General features: G+C 40.1%; 1 protein-coding gene across 1 annotated transcript; it reads right to left on the minus strand.

Moving 5' to 3' along the window:
- Nucleotides 1-16,485: 16,485 nt before the first annotated feature.
- Nucleotides 16,486-22,947, minus strand: LOC145161041 (putative F-box protein At3g16210). Its single transcript, XM_079080472.1, has 3 exons — nt 22,730-22,947; nt 17,829-18,368; nt 16,486-17,323 (listed from the first exon to the last, which is right to left on the minus strand). The coding sequence occupies exons 2-3, from the start codon at nt 18,357-18,359 to the stop codon at nt 17,303-17,305; spliced, it is 552 nt and encodes a 183-aa protein (XP_078936598.1). The 5' UTR covers nt 18,360-18,368; nt 22,730-22,947; the 3' UTR covers nt 16,486-17,302.
- Nucleotides 22,948-23,153: the final 206 nt, after the last annotated feature.

A 23,153-nucleotide genomic window follows, 5' to 3' on the forward strand; every position in this document is an offset into this window, starting at 1 on the left:
AGAAAGCTGAGAGCTGCGTGATAGGCACCCATACTGATGTCATCCTTTTGATGTTCTATTAAGTACGCAGCAAGAGTAAGGATGTCGTTCGGATTCATAGAAGGAAAATCCGCATCAGTAACAGTCTTTGGAGTTGGTTTGTTCCGAAGAAGATGGAAACGGAACAGAGGACAGTTCAGCTCAAATTTTACCAAGATTTTTCTTCCGAAGCCATGAACCTTAGTGATCCTCTTTCTTGTCCATACCTCCTCTAAGGGTAGAGCATTCTTGGCGTAAAAGGTTTTGATCCTTTCACGTTCGGTCCGGATGATCACTTCCGGATTGTCGTTTGGGTGGAGTGGAGCAAACTTTGTGTAGAACATGCTGAAGGGAGAGAGAGAAAGATCCAGTTGATCAGTGTCATGTGAGGGAAGGTCATAGTAGAGAGTTGGGATGATATCCTTGGCTTGAAGGATGCCTTCTCGACACAGCGGAGAAATGCCACGCATCAGATCGGGATGATCTTTTAATGCTTGAATTAGGATGCTGTCCTCCAATGCCTTGTGAATTTCTTCCTCAGACCATCCAAATTTTTGTTTGAGGGGAGGTCCGGAATGAAAGGCTTGTTGTTCCGAAGTCATCGGTTTCTTCCCTTTGTCTCTCTGAAGAGCATCAATAACCATCTTCATGCTCTCTTCAATGACGAATTCCGGAGTAGGAATTGGATGTGGTTCTTCTGGAATTTCATCTGGAGTACAGAGAGGAGAGCCTTGATCAATTGGGGCTATTTTTGGTTCCGGAATGGGAGAAGGAGGTATCATGGAGGGAGTGGCTCGGAAGGCTTGAGCGGTAAGGAAGGATTTTGCCTTATCTATTTTAACGGCCATTTCAAAAGCATCCGGAAGAGAGGATGGCCATGAGACGGCGGACCAGATCCTCTTCTCTTCTTCTGATAATACTTTCGGAGCAGTCAGCTTTGGGGCTTGAAGGCCAAGAATCCCTTTGGGAGCTTCATCCGGAATGTAAATATCATAGTCTTCATCTCCTTCATTTCCTTCAGTAATACCCAGGACTCCGGAGACAAATTGGACATCTTCTTCGGAATCGAGGTCCTCATCCCGGAGTAAGAATTCCGAGGCTGGCTTCCATCTCCTGCTTGGGCCTTCTCCCCCTCTTGCATCGGTGACCCTGGAAACTGGTGAAAGCGATAAGTCCTCCTTGATATCATCAAGTTTGGAGAACACCTTCTGAAGACCGGTGGAGAGTTGAAGAGTCAGCGTGTTATAGGCTTCAGAAGTGGGAGCTTGTTCGGATAGATGCTTGAAGGTGTTGCTAAGGATTTCAATCATCTCATCAAACTTCCTGTTCGGAACATCAACAATGTTCCAAGTTGAGCGCAGGAGTTTGATGAGGACTTGTTGGATGATCAGATTCATCTCATCCTTTTTCCGGATCTCCTTTTCCAATCGTTGAATTTATTTCTCATGACGAACATGAGTCTGCTTGATTAGATCGTTGGTAGCAGACACAAGATCGTCATGAACCTTGAGCATGGAAGAGATGGTGTTGAGGTAGTTGTCGACAAGAGCATCGTATTTGGAATCAATCTGCTCAACAGTGTGTTTCAGCCAGATGGAAACCAGCTGGTCAAGATGAGCTTCTCTATCTGTTATGGAAGGACCGGACTGGTGGGAGAGAGACTGAAGGATGGCATCAAGTTTTGAATCAAGTCCGGAGACTTTTTGATCCAGTTTCGAATTCAGCTCTGTTACAGAAGTCTCTATAGATGACACTTTAGCCATAGTGTCAGAGACATTGGTGCGGATCTCCAGTAGGGCGAATGGGTCAACATGATCACTAGCGGAGGATTCGGAATCGGAATCTGAGTGTTGCGGAGGAGGCTGGTGAGCATCCGTATTGGAGGAGGGACCCGGTTTGGTAACATCATCGTCTTCTTGAAGTTGTGATTTGGAGCCGTCGTCCGAAGTGGAAGTGGAGGAGGTTCCGAAGTCAAAGGCAGACTTGGATACGGATTCTTTGGACTGATAATGAATGGATGTCATGAGATGAGCATCCGGAACTGTTGTTGCTTCTTCTTCCAACATAACCTCTTCGAAAATCTCTTCTTCCAGATCAGTATGGAAGATGCTTTGGTGAATGACTATTGGGGGCAGTTCCGAAGTGAGTTCCTTGATGGCGTCATCGTCTGAGGGAAGGACATAGGGCATGTTGCTTTGGAGAGCCCGGTTCCTCATGGAGATAAGAGTGGATTCAACTTGAGCACGAGTCAGGTCCGGATGCCTTGATGCAGCCCTGTTCACATAATCTTCCCACAAAGGGTCATTAGAACCTGGTCGTCCTGTACACCTTCCGGGTATCAGACCAGTTGGGGCATTGAAAGTTGGAGAGACTTCTCCTCCTTCCGGATGCTTGGGTTCCGGAACAACGGTTCTGGAGTGTGTGCGTGTGGAAGAAATAATGGGATTATCAAAGGTGACACGTGGGTGCGTTCCAGGGGGCTGCAAGGAACTTTGTTCAACACCGACATCACTATTTTGGGAGGGTGAGGGTGGAATATATGTAGACTCCCCGTGAGTGTGTGCTTGTGATGATGAAACATTGAGGGGTACCTCAGATGAGTGGACAGGAGGGGTGTGCAGACGGCCAAATTCAACCAGAATGTCATGGGTGCCCTCCTGTTGAGAGGGGGCACTGACTTTGGTTTTCTTTTTTGCCTTGGGTTTGGTGGGAGAGGCCTTTCGTTTGGCCGGTTGCTTAACCTTGGGTCCAGACTTAGTGTGAGTGGCCTCTTCCGGAATAGGCTCAACTGAGACCGGGGCAGGTTGTGTTGGGTCGAACACAACCGAGGTCTCAAGATGGTGTTTCAAAAAGGGAGATCCGGAAGGAATGAGGGCCAACATATTGTCCGGAAGTCGTCTGACCGGACCAAAAGCTGATTGGTCCGGAATTCTATAGGTCTTAACAAGTTTGAAAGATACACATACCTCCGGAGGAATGGTGCTCACCGGAATGGGGACGTTAAGTTCCTTGAAGATCTGTTCAATCGTCAGGACCCAAAATCTAGGGCTCAAAATCTCGTTCGGTTTCGTCTTGATGGCAAACTTGCAAAAGTCTTGACATAACACTTCCGGAAGGTCGACAGCATTGTTTCGTCCGGAATAGATGTTGAATACCACATCCAGCCAGTCCTTGCTTAGAGTATCAGTGCCACCATGCTTGCCCGATAATCCACGGATGATGAAGTGCATAAGAACGGTCCAGAGCCCTGAAACTGCAGTCTTCTTAAAATCCTTTGCCCTATAGTCTTGATTGTACCCGATGAAGTTAAGAAACGTCTGGAACTCTTCAGTAGTTGGTTCCACCACTTTGAAACCAGCAGGGTTGGGTGAAATTCCAATGGCCTTGAGAAAGGTCGCTTTGTATACGGGAATGGTGCGATCATAGATGATGGAGGCTAACAGTACATCATCTTCAAGTTTGATGCTTGTGAATGCACGATGAAGATGAGAAAGAGGGAGTGGAGGATCTGGGATTTTGGTAAGTGGAATTGAAAGAGGATGATGAGCAAGGAACTCAATCATGATCCTGATTGATTCGTCGTAGTCAAGGGGGTTTAAGGAAAACAGTTGGGTAGTGTCCCTAAGAAAGGGTTCTTGATCTGCCGACGATGATGATCCCTTCGATCCTTTCGATGATTTCTTCCTAGCAATGGATTTCTTTGGAGTTTGAGCAGTAGAGGCCTGGTTCTTGGGGGACTCCATTGTTGAAGATGATGAAGGCTTGAAGAACACGAAGAACTGTGAGGGTTTTAGAGAGGTTTGAGAATTGAGAGATTGTAAAGAGGTAAAGGTAAATGTGAAAAGGTATTTATAGGTAGGAAAAGTCGGGTCGGGTCGAAAAAAAGGGTAATGATGAGGATCCGAGATCCATCGGGTCGCATTTAATGTTGGGAAAATGAGATCAGACAGGTGAGGTGAAAGGGCAAAGCAATTGGTCTAAAAAAGGGGAATGTAACTGTCAATTCGTTTTCCATTTTAGAGGCCGTGCGATTGTGTCACGCAAATCGAGGAAGATTGGATAAGGATCTTCCTAAAAAGTAACCGTTGAGAAAAACCGTTTCACCTTATTACCTCTTGGTATTCCGGATGAATTGTTCCGGACAGTGCATGATCCGGAAGATAAAAGGAATGTTCCGGAAGATATATGATAAAAAGGATTTCCGGAGCAATTTTAAACATTCCAGAACAAGTTTAAAATTCCGGAGCAGATTTTGAAAACTCCGGAGCACTTTGAATTTTCGGAGCAAATTTTTGAAATTCCGGAGCAAATTGAAAATTCCGGAGCAAATTTTAAAATTCCGGAGCAATTTTGAAAATTCCGAAGCACTTTTAAAATTCCAGAGTAAATTTTAAAATGAGTTCCGAAATGGTGATCCGGATGATGGTCGATCTTGATCTTCGGAAGAAGAGAATAAACTGTACAGCTTAAGAAACTCAAGGGATAATTAGTATAAAAGACAGGTAAAAGGATCCTATGTATTTAGAGGGAAAATAGTTCCGAAGCAAAAATAAATGAGTTCGGAGCATATTTTTCTTCTGAATACTTCTATCAAAGAGAACATGTCTCCTGAAAGAATTGAGGATCAGGCATCATCATACCCATTTTGTTCAGAAACCCATTAAATTTGGTTTCATCTAATGCCTTAGAAAAGACATCAGCAATTTCATCGTCAGATGGAACAAAAATAAGTTCGATGTTACCATTTAGAACATGATCTTTAATAAAGTGGTACCGAATGTCAATGTGCTTCGTCATGGAGTGCTGAATTGGATTGTGTGAGATTGCAATGGCACTTTGAGAATCACAGTAGATAGGGATGCGTTGAAAACGGTAACCATAATCCAAGAGTTGAGATTTCATCCAAAGAACTTGAGAGGTACAGCTGGCAGCAGCAATGTATTCAGCTTCGACTGTAGAGAGAGCAATGCAATTCTGTTTCTTGGATGACCAGCTGACTAAACAACCACCTAGGAATTGACATCCTCCTGATGTACTTTTCCTATCGAGTAGAAGACCACCATAGTTCGAATCAAAGTAAGCTTGCAGAAGGAAACTTTCATTTGCTGGATACCAGATTCCGAGGTTCTTTGTACCTTTAAGATACCTGAATATTTGTTTCACAAAAAAAAGATGAGACATCTTCGGATTGACTTGAAATCTAGCACATAAGCATGTTGAGAACATTATGTCCGGATGACTTGCAGTGAGATAGAGTAAGGATCCAATCATTCCACGGTACTTCTTTTCATCTACTGAAACACCCGAAGGGTCGGCAAAGATTTTGTGACCGAAGCCCATAGGTACCTTGGCTGAGGCACATGTGTCCATAGAGTATTTCTTGAGAAGCTCATAAATGTACTTCTCTTGGTGAATGAAAATACCTTTGTTAGTCTGTTTGACTTGAAGGCCAAGAAAGAAGCTTAATTCTCGATTCATGCTCGTTTCAAAACGACTGACCATAAGTTTGGCAAAATCAGCAACCATAGATGAATCCGTAGATCCAAAAATGATGTCGTCCACATAAATTTGTACCAGCATGAGATGCTTTCCATTTGATCTTCGAAATAAAGTGGGATCAAGTATACCTCTTTGAAAACCTGAGCGCTTGAGAAAATCGGTGAGTGTCTCGTACCAAGCCCGAGGAGCTTGCTTGAGTCCGTAGACAGCCTTTCGGAGTTTATAACAGTAGTTCGGAAAGGAAAGATTAATAAATCTGGGGGGCTGTTGAAGGTATACTTCAGTGTTAAGTTCACCATTAAGAAAAGCACTCTTAACATCCATTTGATAAACTTTGAAACCTTTGTGGGCTGCATAAGCAAGAAAGATTCTGATAGCTTCAAGTCGTACAACAGGAGCAAATGTCTCGTCGTAGTCAAGACCTTCAATTTGACTGAAACCTTTAGCTACCACTCTTGCCTTATTTCGGATGATAAATCCTACATCGTCTATCTTGTTGCGAAATACCCATCTTGTACCAATAATAGGGTGATGTTGAGGAGGAGGTACGAGAGTCCAGACTTCATTTCGGTCAAATTCTACCAGTTCGTCTTGCATGGCTGTAATCCAATCAGCATACTCTAATGCTTCCTTGATGGATTTGGGTTCAACCATGGATATGAATGTTGAAAAATGGCATTCATTTTGGATGTTGGTAGCTGAGCGAGTTTGTACACCAACATTCGAATTGCCTATCACTTGGTTCGGAGGATGATCCTTCGTCCAAACATGCAGTTGAGGAAGTTCTTGTGCAGCCGAGGATCCTACATCAACAGTAGAATTGATTTGCTCCCCCTGAATGATTTGAATATTGGGATGATGCTCCCCCTGAACTTCTGAACCGGAGAGGTTTACATCATCATCAGAAGGAAACTCAAAGAAATTTTCGTTTTCATCAATGTTGAGAGGATTTGAGTCATCGAAATCAGCAGCTGCATCTTGGAAGTCATTCATATTTGATTCAAGAGAGGGATTTGCATTATTATCCCCCTCAACCTGAGAAGGTTGAAACGGTTCGGAATCAAATGGAGGTAGGCTCGGAAGAGGACCGGAGAGGTTGTGAGAAACTGGGGCTTCTGAAGGAGGAATTGGAATCAAAGATGCTCGTGATCGAGATTCGAAATCAAGAGCTGTTTCGGAAGGACCAAAGAGGGTTTCAAAGTCAACCTCGAGAATGGTTTGAGGGTTTGGACATCCTGGTGGAGGAGCATCAGAATCCATGATGTGAGTTGTGATGTGAGTGGGGCCAGAATTCCGAACAAAGTTGTTATCAAAGGTAATATCGAAGCTTTCTTCCAGAACACGAGTTCTTCGGTTGAGAACTCTGTAAGCTTTGGATTTGGAGGAGTACCCTAGAAAGATCGCTTCATCAGCTTTAGTTTGGAACTTTGTAAGCTGATCACGGTTGTTTTTGATGAAGCATCTGCATCCGAAGACATGTAGAAATGAGATCGTTGGTTTTCGACCATTCATTGCTTCGTATGGAGTCATGTTGAGTCATCGATTGATAATACTTTGGTTTTGAGTGAAGCAAGCGGTGGATACAGCTTCAGCCCAAATATAGAGTGGAAGGTTTGCATAGTTCAGCATGGATCGAGCAGCTTCAACGAGTGTTCTATTACGTCTTTCAACTACACCATTTTGTTGTGGAGTGTAGGGAGCTGAGAAGTTGTGATCGATTCCTTTTTCTGTGAGGAACTTCTCAATCGTGGAATTAACAAATTCCGAACCATTATCACTTCGGATTCTTCTAACCGGGAGTTTGATAAGAACTTCTATTCCTTTGATAAAATTGATGAGCTCAGAGGCTGTTTCGGATTTAAGCCTTAGGGAGAAGACCCAGGTGAACCTTGTAAAGTCGTCAACAATCACAAGAATGTATTTCTTATGATGAAGACTTTCTACAGTGGATGGTCCACAAAGATCAATGTGTAGAAGTTCTAAGGGATCCGAAATGAATTTTTCGATGATAACAGGATGAACCTTCTTTGATTGCTTACCACACTCGCATGCAGCACATAAATGATCATTTTCGAATTTAAGAAGAGGTAAACCTCTTACCATTTCACCTGATACAAGATCATTCATGTACTGAAAGTTCAGATGTGCGAGCCTTCGGTGCCATAACCAACTAACGTCAGGAACAGCTTTGGAGAGAAGGCAGAGTTGCGGTTTGCCGATGATCATATAGATGTCAAGTGGGTACATGTTTTTGTTGCGAAGAGACTTAATTAAACATTCTTTTCGATCTTCAGTCATCATATAGCTATATTTTTTGCAAAATTCCACACGTCGGCTTGAGTCGGTGAGCTGAGCAACACTTATCAGATTATGTTTCAAGTCAGCTACATAAGCAACATGTGAAATAGAGAAGTTTCCATTGGTGAGAGTTCCATAACCACGAATTTGAGAATTGGAGTTGTTTCCATACGTCACGTAACCAGCATTTGGAGAGAGCTTTAAATCTCGCAGAAAATCCTTCTGCCCCGTCATGTGCATGGAGCAAGCACTATCAATATACCATATTGTTTCTTGCTCCGAAGCACAAAGTGCCTGCAAAATTAGTGAGCAATGGAGCTTTTAGGCTTCGAGTTAGACTTTGGGACGTATGCATGGACTTTGGACTTTGTTCTTGACTTTGGGATAACTACGTGTTTCTTGGTGAGATTACTTGATTTCTTTGGAAACAGACAGAATGCTAAAGTCTTTTCATCTATCCAGTAGTCATATTCAACTACTTGTGGGTTTGGAGCTAACTTCTTCGGAACGGTGGTATCCGAAGGATTGACACTTTTTGTTATTTTCGAGTCAGTTGTTTTGTTAACAGATGATTTGATTTTCCACACAAGATTTTTGTTTGAAGATTTTGAAACAGTGGTTTTTGAACTTGTGGATTTGTTTGATGACACATTGTTCTTAGAAATTTTGGTTTAAAAATTATGCCATCAGATTTTGCAGTACAAACAGATGAAACATTTCGAGATGCTGGTGAAGTGTTTCAGATTGTTTTGACATTAGCATGAGCTTGAGGTGATTTGGAGCTAAGGACTTCCTTTGGTTCCGAACGAACAGGAGGTTCAGAAGATCTTTTTAGGATTCTTGTGGGAACAAACGAATTTTGACTATGGTTTTCATACAAGGACTTCCTTGTGTTGTTCCAAGATGAGTTTGGTTTAGAGTTAGCAAGGAACCTGGAATTTTGTCTTTCCTTAACTTCCTTTTTATAAGCATTCCTAGCTTCTACATTGGGATCTACAACATCTTTTCTATTCAACATTGTTTTTTTCTTAGGATGAGAAGAGGATCCAGAGGTTTGTCCTTTGGATGGATTTGAAAACTTAGGAGTAATGGGAACCAATTTGGTTTTTGAAAGAACTACTGAGTCCGATTCACAAGACTCAGAGGACACATTGCCTGAGACTTCAACTTTATCATCTAGAGATGCCCATACAAATTCCGAGGCATTGAGTTCAGTTGTTTCCGGAATAATTTCCTCAATCACACAGTTGTTGACGTGATTGCTTATAGGAACATGGTCTACACAATTTGGAAGACTATAATGATATTCCATGGTCCGATTCAGGTCCAGATTTATCAGAGGCGGAAGAGGCGTGGAATCAGGACATTTGACAACTATTGGTTGGAACTCAGGAATTAGGGACTCAAAAGATCTTTTAGCCTCCGGAAGGGGTGACAATGGAGAAACAGGAGTGTCCGAATGTTTAATGTCCGGAACCTCTCCCATGAATGTCATATTTTGCAAATCCTTCAGGGGACTAACAATTGGTTTCGGAAACTCGCTTCCGAGACCAGGAGCTTTGGACCATGGATGACGAAAATTATGAGTCATCCGAATGTCAGCTTCAAGCATGTCAACAGAGTTATGCAAAGCATCTATTTTGGCATTGAGACGTTTGTTATCAGAAATCAAAATATTTCGTTCGGAATAAGTGATTTCACATTTATCTTTCAAAATGATACATTCATCTTTTGACATTACAAGTTCATGCTCTAAAGACTCGATTTTCAATTTCTTATCCTCAAAACGTAATCTAAGACGACTTAGTTCACAGTCTTTCTTCTCACTGGCTTCTATGGCGGACTCATAGGCTTTATAGATGGTGTTCATATCTGTTTGGATCTAGGTCAGATAAGGTTCACATAAAGTTAAATAAAAATTATTATCAGAGATCATGGATTTTACCTACTGAACAATGCTTCGACCTGGTGGATCGTTAGTGGCCATGTAGCAATAGTGAGGTTTAGCAACATCTTCTTCATATTCGGATCCAGAAGACCAATAACCTTCATCACATACAACTGTTTGTCTTGCCATCGAACACATGTTTCCTCCAGTTACTACATCATCATCATCTCCGGATGACCAGTATCCTTCGACATCTCTTGAAACAGTAGTAACAAATGCTTTCTCACTTTCAGCCATTTCTTGTGCTTTTCGGACATAATAGGCTGAGTCCTTGACTTTTGGTTTTTGTGGAGCATCAGCTAGACAATCTTTGGCAAAGTGGTTAGCATGACCACATTTATGACACAAGATCTTTGGTTTTTCTGAGTTGGAATTTTTAGAAGATTTCGGGGCTGAGTTTGGTTTTTTGAGGTTAGGCTTATATGCAGGAGGATTTTCGGAGGGGTGTTTTGGTTCCGAAGCAGAATATGGTTGAGGATGGTTTTGGTGAGGAGCGTTGAATCTGTTTTGGTATGGTTTGTAAGAAGGATTGAAAGGTCGTTTGTATTTCATGGAGAGTAAGGCAAATTCTTGTTGGAAACGGAGTTCAGAATCCAAGGTTTCGGAATCATCTTCAGGATAGATGTGTGTGGGTAAAGAAGTTAAGGATGACTGAGTTAATGGAACAGTGGGTTTGTAAGGTTCCGGAGCAGGTGGATTCGGAATGGTTGATTCAAAAGAACTGACTAGAGCAAGTGGTCCTCCGGAAAGTTCTCTTATGGTTTGAGCAACGTTTGATTCATGTCCTTGAAGCTCATCAAAAAGTTGATAGAGTTTCAATTTTTTTAAGGAACCATTACTTTGAAGACAAGACTTTACATTTCCCCATCCTTTACCAAGACTGTTAATGAACTTGAGATTGTACTCGAGAGGAGTTCGAACAATCCCATGAGCAGTCATGTTGTTGACAACGATTCGATATCGGTTGGAGGCTGAGGCTACAGATTCACCTGGAGTAGTAGTGAAGGTGTCAAAGTCATTGACAATGGAGGTGAGGCGTTTGTCCTTCATATTTTCGAAACCTTCAATCAGATCCTGAAGAGTGTCCCAAATTTCTTTGGCTGATTTGAATATCTTGATGTGCTCAAAGAGTGATGGAGGAACACCAAACACCATTTCAGAGAAGGCGACTTGATCAGCATGCAGTTTCTCAATATCATCAGCAGTTAGAGGGGCTGGACGAACTTCATCTTCTCGCATGAGTTGAGCAGCTGCATCTCTTACAACTGTTCTTACAGGAACATGAGGGCCTTCTTTGACGGATCTCCAGATTTTTTCACCTTTCTCTTTGGCTAGTAAAAACCTTTCCATTCTAACTTTCCAATGATCATATTCTTCCACAACTAGCAATGGGACACGTGTAGGGCCACCCACGCTATTTGCGATTTGCATTGAAATTATTTGTTGAGGATTTGAAGCGGCCATTGAAGTCAAGATATCTTCAAGCTTAAGTGGTATATAGAAGAACTTTTATCCTTAACACAGAAATGGTTGAAATACCAAGGTAAATTCTAACCAACTATAATCTGATCTTATGGATTCAAAGGACAACCACTCGAGCTCTGATACCAATTGTGAGAACAAGATCTTTGCGCAGGGACAAGGTTTGAGAACTCAAACCTTGAGTGAATGCTTGAGATCAATGTCTGCTTAATAATGGATGTTCAAGTCGAGACTGGAAAGACCAGTCAAGTCTTATATAATCGATTCAACAAATGATCAAGACATTAATTGAGAACAAGTAAATAGTGATCAAGGTAAAGTTAATAAATGAGGAACAAGAAGAATGTTTTAAATGTGATAAGAGTAAATGCCAAAAGTGAGAGAAAAATCCGTAGTTGACTTGTATTGAATGCTCCTATATAAAGGAGAGAATGTTACAGCGAATTAACCCAAGTGTTTACATAGGACCGGACAAAAGATACAAGTCTGACATTCTGATTGTCCTAAATCAACTTTAGACTAAGTCCTATGAAACGTTACATCAAAATACAAGACAAAAGTAATAAATGCATAAGAGACAAAATAACTTCATTCCGGACAAGTAATGTTCCGGAGATGAAAGTTTGATTCCGGATCAACATGCATTCCGGACTTCAGGATTAGCTCCAGAATGTGTTCCTCTTCAAAATACTTTACTCCTTTTCTTTAGCTCCGGACAGGTTCCGGATCACTTTTTCCATCGGAACCAACAGCCTTCGGAATATGTACTTAGGATTGCTAGAGGTTCACTTTCAGGTTCCAACACTGATGAAGAGGAACCAACTCTACTGTTGACTGTTTGTGGAGAAAAGATTTCCGAAGTAGTCCTTTTGAATGAAGAAAAAGTCTACCCAAGCCAACTCAAGGAGAGTAATGATGAAAACATATGGTATCTAGACAATGGGGCTAGTAACCATATGGCCGGATGCAAGGCCTTATTCGCTGAACTTGATGAGAAAGTAACGGGGCAGGTTCGATTCGGAGATGGGTCTAAGGTTCCGGTCAAAGTAAAAGGCACTCTCCTGTTTGACTGTAAGAATGGCGACCAATTTGTCATCCCAGACGTGTATTATATTCCTTCTCTGCACAGCAATATAATCAGTCTAGGACAAATGACTGAAGAGGGGTATGACATAGGGATGAAGAAAGAGTTTTTTAGTATGTATGATGAAGCAGGCTGCCTAGTTATGAAGGTGCAAAGGTCCAAGAACAGACTTTATAAAATAAAGCTTATGCCTAGGAAGCATGTATGCCTGACCATGAGTATAGATGATGACTCATGGTTATGGCATGCACGTATGGGTCACACAAACTTCAAGTTACTTGGAGAGATGACACGTAAGGGAATGGTGACAGGTATGCCCCAGTTGACTCATACATCACAAGTTTGTGAAGGCTGTATGGTAAGCAAGCAGGCAAGACAGAGCTTCCCAAAGGTGACCCAGTGGAGAGCAAAAGACCCACTCCAGCTGTTGGAAGCAGACCTCTGTGGACCCATTACACCTGCAACAAAAGGCGGTAATCAATACTTCCTACTAATTGTAGATGACTACTCACGTTACATGTGGGTGTACATGATCAAAACCAAAGACGAGGCCTTCAACATGTTCCAGAAATTTAAGTCACGAATTGAAGGGGAGAGCGAGTATAAGATCAAGATGTTACGAACTGACCGGGGAGGCGAGTTTAACTCCACCCAGTTCGCTAATTTCTGTGAACAAGCTGGGATTCGTGGGCAATTGACAACTCCACACACGCCCCAGCAAAATGGCATTGTGGAGAGGCGCAATCAAACAATTCTAGAGATGACTCGATCGCTGCTCAAGGCCATGAGACTGCCCGATCAATTTTGGGGCGAGGTAGTACGACACTCGGTGTACTTGCAGAATAGAATTGGGACGAAGGCACTAAAGAATATAACTCCATACGAGGTCTGGTAGGGGTCTAAGCCATCCTTAGCACACCTGAAGGTCTTTGGGTGTGTAAGGTTCGTCAAAACATTGTGTGGTCTAACAAAATTGAGCGACCAGAGTGAGGTTATGGTGTATTTGGGAACTGAAGAAAGAACTAAGGGATATCGTATGTATAATCCCAGTAGTCGACGGATTGTAGTAGCCAGAGATGTGATGTTCAAAGAAGCGAAATCTTAGGCTTGGAATAACGAGTCAATGGGGGAGCCTCTTACAACCCGTTATTGGACGAACAGTGTGATCGGTATGGCAACCCAATCCCAACCAGCCCAAGAAGTCGATCCAGCAGATAATGTGAGTGAAGATCCGTTGAAACCGTTACATGGTGACTCTCACCTAGACCATGAAACTCATAGTCTACCGTTTGAAGATACGCCACAGCAAAGATTGCACAGATTGGAGTCGCGATCAACACCTCCAAGTCAAGCATCGGCAGAAACTGGGTCTGTAGCCTCATATGATGACACACCAGCGAAAGGATTTCGATCACTCAATGAAATTTACGAGAACACAAGAAGATTGGACGAGGCTGAAATACAAGAGTTGTATGAGAAAGACCAGAAACTATTGTTGATCGCTGATGAACCTACGACCTATGAAGAAGCAGCGGCTGAAAGGGCTTGGAAGCAGGCCATAAAATTGGAATTGGAGTCAATTGAAAGAAACAATACCTGGTCCTTAGCCAAATTGCCCCCAAATCGCAAGGCAATAGGACTATAATGGGTATTTAAGTTAAAAAGGAATGCAGCTGGAGAAGTAATCAAACATAAGGCCAGACTGGTCGCAAAAGGCTACGTTCAAGAAAGGGGTATCGATTTTAACGAAGCCTTTACACCAATAGCCAGGTTGGAGACGATAAGACTGATCCTCTCGGTAGCAACTAAAGAAAAATGGCTTGTTCATCACCTGGATGTCAAGTCAGCGTTCCTGCACGACGATCTTAAGGAGGAAGTTTACGTAACTCAGCCCACTGGATTCATGGTTAAAGGCAAGGAAGGCTGGGTGTACCGTCTTCACAAGGCCATGTATGGGTTACGACATGCGCCAAGGGCATGGAATGTAAAGATTGACCAATCACTCAAGTCACTTGGATTCACCAGATGTGCCCAAGAGCAAGCTGTCTACAAGGTACACAAACCCAACTTGATTCTCATAGTTGGAGTATATGTAGATGATCTTATAGTCATTGGGTCGAGTGAAAAGGGAATCCAGGAGTTCAAGAATAGAATGAAACGATTGTTTGACATGAGAGATATGTAATTGCTATCATATTACCTGGGAATTGAAGTATCACAGGATAAGGATGGTATAATGCTCACACAGAAGGGATATGCTGAAAAGATCCTAAAGGTATCAGGGATGGAAGGCTGCAATAGTTCTCAGTACCCAATGGAGCCAAAACTCCATTTAACCAAAGATGAACATGGTGAACCCGTGAATGCAACAATGTACAGGAAACTTGTTGGGAGTTTAAGATACCTGGTCCACACAATACCAGACCTTAACTACAGTATTGGAGTGGTGAGCAAGTTTATGAAAAACCCAAAACAAAGGCATTATGCTGCCATAAAACATATCCTGAAATACGTGAAGGGAACAACTGAGTATGGGTTGATGTATCACAGGGTTACAGTGACAACAGCTACAACAATTACTGTGAAGATTGGAGAGGAACCACTGGAGTAGCTTACTACTACTCAGGAAATCTAATAACATGGGCATCATAGAAACAGAAAATTGTGGCTCTCAGTTCATGTGAAACTGAGTATATGGCTGCAACTGCAGTTGCATGTCAAGGACTGTGGTTAAGGAATTTGTTCAGTGAGCTGATGGGAAAGAAAGCACAAAAGGTGAAGCTGTTAATTGACAACCAATCCACTATAACACTCATAAAAAATCTGGTGTTCCATGGTAGAAGCAAGCACATAGCCACAAAGTTCCACTTTATTCGTATGTGTGTTGAAAGGGAACAGATTCAAGTGGAGCGTGTGAGTGGAGATCAACAGAAGGCTGATGTTCTAACAAAAGCAATGCCAATGATAAAGTTTGCTGAGATGAGGGCACTAATTGGCATAGAAGACCTGAAGAAGAAAGGTCAACCTTGAGGGGGAGAAATGTTGGTCAAAGGTTGACCTGGTAATTAGGAAGAAAATAAAGCACATGGCAGTCATGACCGTTGGAAAAATGGACTGTTCCTATTATTTCTCTTTTCTGTTAATTTTAGTAGTTTAAATAGCATAGTTTAGATGTTACAAATCATCGGTCGAAATTTCCTTGTACAGCAACTCAATCATTAGGTTGTTATTCTTCATTCAATAAAGAAGTAATCATTCGACTGCCTATTTCCAGTTTTACCCTTGTTAATTCCTTGTTGTTTATTGTTCCATTGCTTGATCACCAACAGCAATAAGTTAAAGTAAGGTGTGAAGAGGTTTGAAGCAGAAGGTCAAGTGTTGTGCTACGCAGCACACGTACAGCAGTTTTTAAGTCAGAAGTCTTCTGAAAAACAAACAGCTTGAAGGGTCAAGTGTTGCGCGTGTGCTGCGTGAGACAGCAATAAGTGGTTAGAAGAGGTTTTTTAGAAAAAAAAACAACAACACCTTATTCTTTTGTTATAAGTTGACAATGTCAAACAACATTGAAACTTTAAAAAACATAAAACTAATCATGGATTTGCAATAGGTTATTTTCAAAGATAGTTGGATTTTTAAATCCATAACTGTATAATCATTAATTTAAATTAATATGTAAAATGATTTAAACATAGTTAAAATTAATAATAAATTGATGTAACTTTTGGAAACCATTAAAACAAAATGAGTATAAAAGATCTATCTATACCGACTAACTTTAATAATAGTTAAAAATCAATACTAAAATCAAATTTTTTATTTAATTTTTTCATGTATAACCTGCATTAAGTTGATGTAAATTTTGGCCATATTTTTGGCAACTAACCAGCTTGGGTCGTGAGTTGTGCCATGAAGTTTTTTTTTTTTTTTTTTTTTTGAGATACGTTATAGAGAGAGTTTATTTTTAATGAAGCCAATTTACCTATTACTTTTCCAACTCAAATTTTCTGATTCCACACAATATACTAATCAGATAAATGTTAATTACCCTCATCCTAAAAATACAGTAATCTTTTGTGAGGCTTTAATAACGTACCTTCCTCACATGTTTCATCTTTAGAACAGTATCGATTAAAACATTTATTATGCAATCAACCCATCAACAAATAAAATAGCTCATTTGTTTATGATATATACACAAATATAATACATAAAAAGGTGTAATGTACAAAGCCAAGCCACATTCAAACACTAGCCAAATGACTTCAATTTCTTACACAAACAAACCATGTAACCTACTTACATTCCACAATCATTAGAATATAATAATAACCATATATGCAAAACACACACACACACACACACAAAATATACAATCACTTCAAACCTTACCAATCACTCTTCATTGTTACCACCACTTTCAACATCTAACAATGCTAAGCTCTCCTCATATCTATCAATAGAAATCGACCATAAAACAACACCTTTGCTACAACATCCATCAACAGTATAACACCCTGCCTCACGATTATAGATTGTTAAATTGCATCTACGTGATTCAGTTATCAAATCCCCATTATGTCTCAATTTCAAAGGTCTCCCTAAATCCGTATCCAGATAATGCACATCATATATCAATGTCCATGAAGTCGGTTTCTTGTACTCCTTCATAACCCATATCTTGTTAGTGCTTGAACCCACAACTGTACAACGGTTTGAATAAATCACACCCAAAGAATCTCCAACAACTGTTAGTGTTACTCCCATTGAAGAATAATGCACCAGATACTCAGGCAATTGGATTTCCCCAAAAAGATTTGTACTCATGTCCATTGTTAGGATTGAGCAATGTGAAACTCCCAAATCGGCTGCTAACCAATGAACATATCCGTTGAAAAAGACTTGTGAGCAGTCGCTAAGGATATGGTAGCAAGGAAAATCTTGTGGGAACACAACTGGCTTCCAAATCGTGGTTTTCACAGTGTATAAATCTCAACCTGAAATCCCCACATAAAAAAAGTGGTAATAATTAGTTCAAGATTTAGCTATCGATTAAGGAAACTGATTCGTAAATAACATTTTTTTTCCATACAGAACAATTTATGATTTAAAATATTGTATTGTACAACTCTATAAAACATAAATTGTTGTGTATGGAAAAAAACCATTGTGTACGAATCACTTCCCATCGATTAAGGAAGCTGATTCGTACACAACATTTTTTCTCCGTACAGAACAATTTATGTTTTAAAATATTATATTGTACAACTCTATAAAACATAAATTGTTGTGTATGGAGAAAAAAACTGTTGTGTACGAATCACTTACCATCAATTAAGGAAGCTGATTCGTACACAACATTTTTTCTCCATACACAACAATTTATATTTTAAAATATTGTATTGTACAACTCTATAAAACATAAATTGTTGTGTATTGAGGAAAACTGTTGTGTACATCGATTAATACATATAATATTATATATGTTGAATTTAAACTTACCTCCGGTCTATCGATCAAGTTACTACGATCATATGCGAGTCTCACTACCTTATAATCATCGGAATTCTCACAATACCCAAACCCGAAAACGAGAGTAAGTTCAGGCCTATATGAAGGAGGAGTTAGGGTTACTTTCCTTCTAATGGAAGGATTCCAAAGTAGGATTTCATTTTTGGGGGATCTTTCATTATAGAGGCAAACAACACCTTTGCAACACGCGATGAGTGTAAAAAATATGGTTCCATATTCAACACGGAGAAGATTGAATGGGAAATCAATGGGGGCATCAAGAGTAAGATGTTGGTCATTGTGATGGACAGTGTATACTTCTTTTTTATCTGTCCATAGACAACATCGAACAAGATTACGAGAGTTGAATTTGTTGAAATTGTGACGATGAGTTTGGTTGAATTCGGGGGAAGAGATGAGAGAATGGCATGATTTGCAGACTGATCGAAATCGGAGAAGGGATTTTGAGGGTAACATTGAGAGGATGTTGATGATGAGTTCAGGTGGGAGGTACTTTGCCATTTCTTATTTCTACAATGAATTGAAGGTGATGTAAATGTATGGAATAATAACATTAGTACATTACAATATCATATACCATCACATTACACAACCAATCAAATTGAAGATGAGAAAGTCGACATCAATACAATATAATAAAAGGGAGGAAATAAATCATTATAAAAAATTAAATAAACCCTTAAAGAGTGATTTTATGTCGACCAGAACCAAAATCCAAATCCAACACCAAAACCATCTCAATAAGAAAAAACTAATAATGACAAAATAAATCAAAAGCATCGGAATAATAAAAAAGAAAAAGTAAATTGTTAAATTGGTCCTTATGGTATCTTAAAAACACAGTTCAAGTCCATTTCTTTTTTCATTGACCAATTTTTATTTTCAATGCAAATTTGGTATTTTGAATTAACCGTTGTGTAAAAAAAACAGGACTCGAACTGAATTATTTTGATACCACAGGGACCAAAACTGCACTTTTTGTGTTCTATTGAGACCAAATATATTTCGCATTTTTTGGAATACCATGACCAATTTTGCAATTTAATCAAAAAGAAATTAATAATATGACAAAAACCTACGGATTACCTCAAACGTACATAACAAACAATTTATATAAATAACTCTAAATATTACAAAAATGCCACCAAAATACCGCAAACGCCAAAATTGATTCAAAGAATAAAAAACCTTTAATGTCAAGGATGGAATAATTCTAAATATTACAAAATACCACAAACGACCAAAATTAATTCAAAGAATAAGAAAGCATTCAATTTCAACCAAGAAATTATTCTTAAATATTACAAAAACTAGGTTATAACCCGTAGAAACCACGGTCGGTATACCTAAAAATTTTATATAAATAAAAATATAATAAATATAAAAAAACCAAGATATTATTGATTGTAAATAATTATAAATTAATTTGTTAAGCAAAATAAATAGAATAATGTTATTAGGATATGATTTTGTATTTTTAAAATTTGAATTGAATTTGATTTGTTACCAAAAAAAGAAAATAATAAAAATCATAGAAAAATGCCACGTGTCAAAGATAGACACGTGTCATTTTTAGGTTTCATTTATTAGAATACCAATTGATACGGACCCATCCCATACTAGGCCCACATCGTGCCATAAGCCCAAGTGTAGAACTCACTCCCAAAAGTCAGCTTGTAGGAGGAGGGGACACATAGACTTATAAGCCACCAACTTATAGTACTTTCGGCCGATGTGGGATCATAACAATACCCCACGCTTTAAAGAGCCAACGTCCTCGTTGGTCACGGTTGGCACCCCTTTTGGTCCAAGCCACCACTCCGAGTCACAACATTGCGGGAACTGCGCGGATTTTTAGGACTCACAGGTTATTACCGAAAGTTTGTAGAGGGGTATGGGAGAATAGCATGGTTAGAAGCATGGCCACTAACCGAACAGTTGAAGAAAGACAATTTTTGTTGGAACCCCAAAGCCACAGAAGCTTTCCGGAAATTGCAATTAGCAATGACTCGGGTACCGGTTCTTGCATTACCGGATTTTACTAAAGTTTTTGAAGTAGAGACGGACGCGTCGGGGTATGGAGTAGGGGCTGTTTTGATGCAGGAAAACCGACCTCTAGCCTTCTTTAGCCATGTTTTGGGAAGCCGTGCAAGACTCAAGTCAGTTTATGAGCGGGAATTAATGGCGGTAGTAATGGTCATCCAAAAGTGGCGTCCTTACCTAATAGGACGTAAGTTTGTGGTTCGTACGGATCAAAGGAGTTTGAAGTATCTCCTTGAACAACGCACAGTGACTGATGACCATCAAAAGTGGCTATCGAAGTTATTGGGGTACAATTTTGACATTGTGTACAAACCAGGTAAATGCAACAATGTTGCTGATGCATTATCTCATAAAAATTCCGTCCCAACACTTAATACGTTAACAACTACTAGTCGTTTTGATTGGAGTGACTTATGGAAGGTGTTAGATAGCGAGCCAGACATACGGGCCGCTAAGCAGCGATTTTTTGATGGGGAAGATTTACCACCAGGTTACTCGGTTAAACATGACCGATTGCTTTTTAATGATCGCCTGGTGTTGCCGCGAGGGTCTCCGTGGATTCCAAAATTGTTCGCTGAGTTTCATGGAGGTGTTGTAGGAGGTCATTCCGGTTCGCATAAGACATATCAGAGGATGGCAAGAGAAGTTTATTGGGTAGGTATGAGGGGCGATGTCGCAAGATTGGTGGCAGAATGTGACGTGTGTCAACGGCACAAGTATTCAGCTATGGCACCAGGTTGTTGCAACCGTTGGAATTACCATCGTCGGTGTGGCCAGAGATAACCATGGACTTTATTGATGGGTTACCAAGGTCAGAAGGTTACACGGTCATTTTTGTCATAGTTGATCGACTCGGTAAATACACACACTTTGTCCCATTGAAGCATCCGTACACGGCTGTAACTGTGGCTACGGCTTTCCTACGAGAGGTGGTCCGTTTACATGGAGTACCCGAGTCGATAGTGTCGGATCGTGATAAAGTTTTTCTGAGTCAATTCTGGAAGGAGTTGTTCCGTTTGCAAGGTACTAAGTTAAAGTGCAACACAACTTATCACCCCCAAACGGACGGTCAGACTGAAGTCGTTAATCGTTGTCTTGAGACCTATTTACGTTGCTTTGTTAGTGACTCGCCAACTAAGTGGGTTAAATGGTTGTCTTGGGCGGAGTACTGGTATAATACTTCCTTTCATACATCGGCTAACACTACCCCATTTCGTATCTTATATGGTCGAGATCCTCCACAGTTGTTTTATTATGGAAGCTCCAGAACTCCAGTTAGTGATGTGGATGCATATTTGGAGGGTCGGGATCAGATATTACAGGAATTGCGAGACCACCTGTTTCGAGCGCAACAGTTAATGAAGACTATTGCTGATCGTAGTCGGCGTGAGGTTGAATTTAATGTAGGTGACCGGGTATATTTGAAGTTAAAACCGTATTGACAACGTTCGGTAGCTCGTCGTCGCAATGAAAAGCTTGCTCCGCGTTATTTTGGGCCGTTTGCTGTTTTAGAAAAGGATTGGTAAGGTAGCTTATCGCTTGAAGTTACCGGATAATGCTCGTATACATCCAGTTTTTCATGTGTCTCAATTGCGGAAAGCATTGGGTAACAGGGTCGTGGCTCCCATGTTACCTGCCACGTTGACAGACGAAATGGAAGTATTGTTATACCCGGAGCTTGTGGAGGGAGTTCGTGAGGGTACTGTTGGCCGTGAGGTTTTAATCCGTTGGAAGGACTTACCTGATTATGAAGCTACATGGGAACCGTGGGAGGCTTTGGACCATCAGTTTCCAGAATTCCACCTTGCGGACAAGGTGCGTGTTTGGGAGGGGAGTAATGATACGCCCCGAAGGTTTGGTAGGGTCTACCAAAGGCGACAATCAGATTGATATGGTGGAGTTTGCCAGCTTACTTTATTTAGATTAATTATTTAAATAAGTTAGGATATGTTTTTTATTAAATTAGGATTTATCTTTAAAGTATTGAGCAAGGTAGGTATTTGAGTTATTTTAGGATCCCTAGTAAAATACTATAAATATGGTACTCTATTGTTTGTTTTTGTTTTTATGCGATTAATAAAAGTCCCAGACTAGTTTGGAGTACCCCTGTTACTCGAATCACAGGCCAATTCCGGGTCTTGCCTTCGGGTTTGGATCCAGAGTCTATCAATTTATTAGAAGAGGTAGATACCAAAAACGCCAAAATTAGTTCATAGAATGAGAAACCGTTTAATTTCAAGGATGGAATTATTTTAAATGTTACAAAAATACCACAAACACAAAAATCATTTCAAAAAATAAGAAACCGTTCAATTTCAAGGATGAAATTGTTCTAAATATTATAGAATACTACAAACGACCAAAATTAGTTCAAAAAAATAAGAAACCTCGATGAAATTATAATGCAAACATTCTCCACTTTCAAGGCTGAAATTAGTTCAACGAATAAGAATTCTTATTAACTAAATTCATCCAAAATCGTCAAGGTTTTTTGGTAGAGTTTTTTTTTTCTCTAATATTTACTAAAATTAGCAGGTATAATTGCTCAAAGATATGTGAATAACTTGTCCTCATGCTTACTCTATTCTTTGTATATCGATTGATGAACAAATGATTACCAAATTAAAAGCTTTATATGAATAAAAGTGTTTCTGGAATGTTCATATTCTTTACACAGTATAAAGAGGTTTATCCAAAATCGATATGTAAGAATAATAAGAAATCAATCAGTACAAATGGAATTTATTGATCAGTAGAAAGAATATGAAATCAATCAGCAACTCATCAGAATCTATCAAAATATGATATGGTGATGAAAAAAATCGAACCTGATATTATATTGGAATGGGAAATCGAACTAGACCCTCGTTTAACTGGAGACGCGGCGGTAGGAAAGGGCGGCGGGAAAGAGGGAGGGGGTAGAGATGACGACGGTGACTGCCGTTGCCGGAGACGAGGACGGTGGCCGCGGTTTATTTGGAGGCATATATTGGGGGGCGTTTATATGGAGGGGGCATGCGTCTTCAATGTTTTGGAATTATAGACTATAGTCTTATAGTATATAGTTGTATATACCTGTCTCCAACTGACTTGATAAGTCCCATGCTTACACATCATCAACCTGATCCTAATATATTATCATATTTAGCTATGTTATTTTTTATTTTTTACTTTTGAAGTTTTCTTTCAATTATTATTAGTAATATTATTTTTTATTTTTTATTTTGAAGTTTTCTTTTAATTATTAGTAGT

The sequence above is a fragment of the Lactuca virosa genome, chromosome 1 (genome assembly GCF_052849685.1).
Source record: "Lactuca virosa cultivar CGN04683 chromosome 1, Lactuca_virosa_CGN04683_v6, whole genome shotgun sequence".
Taxonomy (NCBI): Eukaryota; Viridiplantae; Streptophyta; class Magnoliopsida; order Asterales; family Asteraceae; genus Lactuca; species Lactuca virosa.